Below are 6,000 nucleotides of genomic sequence, written 5' to 3'. Positions count from 1 at the left end.
TGCACCAAGATCTTGATTCTAGATTGATGATTGCCGATAGAGAGATGGAGCAAGCAAACCATTGTCACCCTTCCTTGTCTTCCTCCTTCCTTGCTCACTTTCCAAATCTGCCCTCTCCCCTAAATAGGGAACTGATGTAACATCCAATTGTAACTTAAATGAGATCATTAATTGCTTTACAATATGGATGGCACTATTATGATAATCCTCCTTAACCCCTCAAGTGGTATCAAAGCTTGTAAGGAATTATAATTCAATAAACTTAGGGAACCTATCCACGATCACCAGGTTAGTTAGCATTCATTATACTCTACTCCTAACCTTTGCTTGGTCAGTCAAATATGGACATGTTCTCGTATTGAATCATTTTCCCATTACCCTTCTTAGTTCAATTGGTACAAGAGTAAATGAGTGTAGGGTTCTTGCAACTACACTTAGGGTGCTTATTCAGCTAAGACTCATTCAAAATTTACAAAAGACTCTACTTCAATCGCCACTTTTCCACACAAATGAGTAAGACCTTGACCAGTCTTGGGGGGTTTCTCAATTCAATGACAATGTAAGATGTCTAGGAGTTCGAATAGGTCCATAATCACCAAAGCATTGCCAATTTCCCCTTTATTTGCCTCGATAATTACTCACAAATGTGCTTTCCATTTGATCGGTTTTTACACATCTCTCCTTCAGTACAGCATTGACACAATCCCTCTCCCCCGTTTTAGTTTCCTCTTTCACATCCTCCTTGGCATAGTTCTTGACCACTTCCACCCATCCTTAATTTCAACCTTTAACCACCTCAGCCCATTTCCTCTTCAACCCCTCGTTTTAACTCCTTCCATGCTGTCCATATTCTCTAAACCAGGCAGCATATGGATTCTTCATACTTCATTCTCTTGCACAAAAATGTCCTCCTGGCAATGCATGCTCAGACCAAACATACTTTTACCAGAGGTAACTGAGTGCCTTTCTCTAAAGTCAATAAAGGAATTATACAAATCAAAGCTTGCAAAATCTGTGGTGGACTTCTCACAGCAGCACATCATTTCTTAGAAATTGATGCATAAAATGTGTACAACAGCTAATTTAGCAAGAGGATTGGCCATGCCAATCACAATTAATGATGACTTGGCAGCTTCAAAATTGTTTTAAAGCGAACGCAACTTTAGCACCTTAGACAAAGAAAAGACTTGCTTTACTGAAATACGTCATAGCCAATCACTGTGATGCAACAAAGCCCCACCATTGTAAGCAGATTTTCTTGCAGATACCCTCATTGCGCCTGATAATTCAAGAAGACATAAAATCCCACTCCTCAGAAGGAATCTCAAGTTTACATGTAACTTCAAAACTTTCTCTGAGGTTTTGTACACAACTTCCCAGTGAAGCTATACTCGAGCAAATCTTGCCCAATGATTGAAAATTAGTTCGGACTCTTGGCCTTCTCAACCAATACTATACGTCCATTCCACTCTGTCTGATCAAGGCCTCTTATGGCAGCATCAGCATTTTCATCTCGGTCCAATGACAAAAACCCAAACCCACGTGAATCTCCAGACCTGACAAAATAGAGAAGAAATTTTAAGTGGTTGATGATAAAGACCAAATCCGATTTAGAAAAACAAATCCAATTTTAGTGGAAACGGTGAGTTAATGTATTCATGAAAAACCTCTCTCTCTCTCTCTCTCTCTCTCTCTCTCTCTCTCTCTCTCGCTTGAGCAGTTCACGTCCACCGTAACCCTAACATCGTCTCCCTCAGCCCCCCTTGGGCGAAGGGCTGCCCTGGGGGAGGCGTTACGCTTGAGCCTAGCCCCCCTCAACAGCCCCAGCTCTGTGGCGAAGCCTGCCCCAGCCCCAGCCCCGCACAGTTAAGTGGTTCCAGCCCCTACAACAGCGGCCTCAGCCCGTGCGATGGCCTCAGCATTGGCCTCGGCCCCTGGCTTGCGACGCCTGCCAGTAGATCTCCTACCTACGAAGTACAGCAGCCTGCGACGCCCTGCCTACGAAGTACAGTAGCCTGCGACGCCCGCCAGGAGACCCCCTGTCCTGCAGGTTACGACACAGTAAAAGAACAATAGCTTTTTCAAAGGTTTGTCGAAGCTTTTAGCATTCATAAAAGCTTTAAGGCGTTTTCGGCACTTGCTTTCGGCCTCAGCCCTGCGAAGTACAACAGGTTGTGGTGCCGGCACTTGTTTTCGGCCTCAGCCCTGCGAAGTACAACAGGTTGTGGTGCCCTTCAGAAGATACTCGGCCGAGGACAGGAGTTCAAAACTTCTTCAAAGGGTGAAGCCTCGAGCTTCGAGCTTTCTCAAAGGCTTTTCCCTCCGGAATTTGCGAGTCAGTGGTCGGTTCCCTTCGATCTCCTCAAGCACAGGGATGGCTACTCCAAAGACCCCCGCCAAAGCAAGACCGAGCTTTGCAACAGTACTGGCAGCCCCTAGCAAACTTGATCGCATCACGCAGTTGCAAGCAACTCTTGATCGAGTCTTGGAGGAAAACTTTGAACTCAAATCTTGCCTGAGCAAATTAGAAGAACAATTCAACTCTATGGCTGACCTCACCACCGACAAGGTAAAGGAGGTAGAGGCAAAGGTTAACCAAGTTCACTCAACAACCATCGCCCAAGTAAGGACGTGTGTAACAAAGGAAATCTCCGAACAAAAATCTCAAGAAGATAATGCCCTCAAGGTACGCATCGGTGGGCTCCCCTTGCAGTGGTGCACTGTTGAGGACACCCTTGAAGAGGCAATCATCAAACTCAACAATATTATTGAGCCAGTCAACATCAAGTCAGAGAATGTCGCTTGGATCAATGACACACATCGTCATGTACGTCCCGAGCATTGTGTCCTTACCTTCAAGAACAAAGAGGAGCGGGTAAAGTTTCTACGTCAATCCCGCCTTCTCAAAGAAACCAAGCTTTGGATTGCAGAAGAACTAACCATGAATCAACTCAAGAGTAAAGCGAGCGAGCTTAAGAAGGTGCATGAAGCGCGTAAGCAAGGCAAATGGGCAGTCTATCGAGGAGGCAAAGCGATCATCCAAGAATTCCGAAATCCCAAACCAGCTCTCTCCACAACCGACCCTTAGGTTTTTGTTTGTTTTCTCCTTTTTTCCTACCCTACTCTCCTGACGGACCCTGAGTCCTTAACTGACATGTATCAGCCCACACTGAGAATGAATCGTTGTAATGTCTGTGTTTTTGGTCCCATAGGTCATATATGACCTCCGTGGACGTTAATCCAATCTATCTATCTATCTATCTATCTCTCTCTCTCTCTCAGGAAAAGAGGCGGACTCTATTACTTGAAAATCTCCCAGAACGCCCAAATGGTGCCCATAGTTTTTCATCACGTCAATCACACGTTGGACGCACATAGGTACGGAAGTATGGAATAAGTACGAATCAGACTACCCGAAATTCCAGACGTCAATCTTTCAGATAGCCTACTACATAGGATGCTACATACTACACCACCTGGCACTGGGCAATGGGCACCATGTTTAAAACTTTATACACAGACAAAACCGTAGAAACTTTAGAAATTTCAAGGGAAGAGATGGTGCCTCTAAGTAATAAAGTAACCTCCAAACAAAAAGGAGTGAGAACTGTAGAAGCAAGCCAAAAAACATTCAAGAGTGTAGTCTCCTGAAGGCTGAATCCAAAACATAAGTAGAGACTATCTGCTAGAATCTAACTGTAGATACTAGAGTCAACACTCAACAGTGAACACCATACGGCATAAGTAAATGTCCAAAAGCATGTGGCCATGAGCAGTGAGCTCTTAACTCTCACCATAGCTCACATCCTCATCGTCATAAGCAGCATCATCCTCGTCCTCGTCCTCGTCCTCATCCTCATCCTCATAACCACCAACTGAGCATGATGCTCCAATATGGCTGGTACCAGCAATGGGAATAGGCTCTATCGCATCTGTTGTACTCTCTGCAATGGCCTCTTGAATCTCTTGCAGGGCAAGCAAGCGGTCCTCATCTTTTTCCTTATTGAGCATTTCCAATGTGACCTCCATTCTCTCATAGCCATGCTCTTTGATTTTGGATATGAGCCTCAAGTTCGTGTGTATGTACCCAAGCTTCTCTGTATGAGATGGGAGTAGCCTATTTCTTCTCTTGGTATGAATGAGAGAGAAGGTGCCCCAATTTCTCTCACATGGAGAGGCACATGTCCCTTGAGAAAGCACCCTCAAAGCAAGAGCTTGCAAAGCGGGTGTGCAAGCCAAAAGTTTCCCACCATTTCACTCCCTCTTGAATCCTATTTGAATCTTTTGCAATTGGATGAGCAAATGACTTGCTTTCAGCTTTATAGATGTCAAACTCATCAATTAGGGTGCCTTGCGAGGTCAAATCACCCTTGCTGTACCTGTCCAAGAATGTCATCCATCCTTCATGCACCTCGCCATCACTATCTTGCCCTCTTCCTCGCCATATAGGATGCAACATGTATCCAACAGCATGTAATGGTGTGTGCAACATATTCCATCTTCCAATGCATACATCCCTAATCTCTCTCATCCTTGCAGCATCAATGCCTTGCATGTTTTCAATTTGCTCTACCATGCAATCCGTAAGCTCGTACATAAGCCCCATGGTGGCTCCTTCCTTGTCAACCAAATGGAGAATTTTCAAAATTGGAGCAGTTATTTTCAAAATCAGCCTGGCCTCTTGCCAAAAGGATGCATTAAACACAATGTTAGAGACCTCGGTAGCCTTTTCAGCCTTGGATCTCTTCATCTTCACAAATTTGTCATTAATCATAAGCTTGTGCATACCTTGCATGCATCTCTCATCCACAAGATTAGCCAACATAATAAAGTAGTACGCAAATCGAGTGGCTGACGGCTTCACCAAGTCCTTCTTGCTAAGTTGCCAAAACAATGCCAACACAGTAGACTTTCTTGTCACAAATGTGACAACCTTTGTTGCATCCTCAAGCACTTTTGAAACCCAACCAATCTGCCAATGTTCTCAAACAAAAGGTCCAAGCAATGGCAAGCACATCTGGTAAAAAAATGTGTTTCCACTCCCTTTCAATCGTCTCCCCAGCACCAACACAATTGGTTGCATTGTCCATGCAAACTTGCACAACATTTGTTGGGCCAACCTCTCTGATAACCTGTTTGAGATGCTTAGCAATGAATTCTGATATCTTTGTTTCCTCAAATGTGTCTACAGCTTTCAAAAACATTGACCCATGAATAGAGCATGCAAGAAAGTTAATGATAGGCCTGCACCTAGTGTCAGACCATCCATCACACACAATAGAGCATCCATATCTTTTCCATTTCTCGCGCACACCCATAATCTCAATCTTTACGCATTTGACCTCTTCATTCAATTCTATGGTGCGCAAAGCATGATAAGAAGGGGGAACATACGAAGGACCTGCTTGTCCAATAGCTTTCACCATCTGCAAAAAATAAGGGCTCCTTACTTTCCATGAAGGAACATCTTCAACATAAAAAAAACTTGCGCAAGGCTTGGTCTACTTGCTTCCGTGTTTGCAAGCCAAATGCACTTGCCAAACCCCCTTGAGCAGCCTTCCTCTTCTTGCTTGAGGACCCCACATTGGACTTGGAAGAGCCACTGACATTGGTCGTTCCCTTGGCATGCGTACTCATTAAAGCACCTCCTTGAGCTTGAGAGGCATCTCCTTCCAAATCATTGACCAATGCATCCACAAAAGCAGCTCTGTCTTCTCCCTCTGACCTTGCATCTGCATGCAATCTTCTAACAATCTCTACAACATCGGTGGGGGCCTCATCACATGGGCCTCCCACACAATGCCCAGCAATACCCAAAATATATGCACGGATACGCAAAGGACCACCGTCCCATGAATGCGACATTAATTATATTTGCAAGTCATTTTCCTTTCGGGAGGCACTTCACTTGCTGCACGTATTGCCACTCGGGACGCTTGGTTCGGCCCATTTGGATTCTGCGTTGTGTCAATTGTCTTGGCTCTCACAAGAAAACGTCAC

The 6,000-nt window shown here is 44.7% G+C and overlaps 1 protein-coding gene and 1 pseudogene across 1 annotated transcript in view; one reads left to right on the top strand and one right to left on the bottom strand.

The window, feature by feature from the left end:
- Window positions 1-1,170: 1,170 nt before the first annotated feature.
- Window positions 1,171-6,000, bottom strand: part of LOC147441061 (uncharacterized) — a 28,537-nt gene continuing 23,707 nt past the window's right edge. Inside the window, exon 3 of the mRNA XM_086482799.1 lies at window positions 1,171-1,556. Coding sequence (XP_086338925.1) covers window positions 1,421-1,556 — 136 coding nt within the window. The 3' untranslated portion in view covers window positions 1,171-1,420. The remainder of the gene's footprint in view (window positions 1,557-6,000) is intronic.
- On the top strand, window positions 1,579-3,432 carry LOC147441062 (uncharacterized; annotated as a pseudogene).

Source organism: Adiantum capillus-veneris, chromosome 15 (genome assembly GCF_014529385.1).
Source record: "Adiantum capillus-veneris isolate H3 chromosome 15, ASM1452938v2, whole genome shotgun sequence".
Taxonomy (NCBI): Eukaryota; Viridiplantae; Streptophyta; class Polypodiopsida; order Polypodiales; family Pteridaceae; genus Adiantum; species Adiantum capillus-veneris.
The sequence above is the reverse complement of the archived record's forward strand: the minus strand, read 5'-3'. Positions and strand labels throughout refer to the sequence as shown.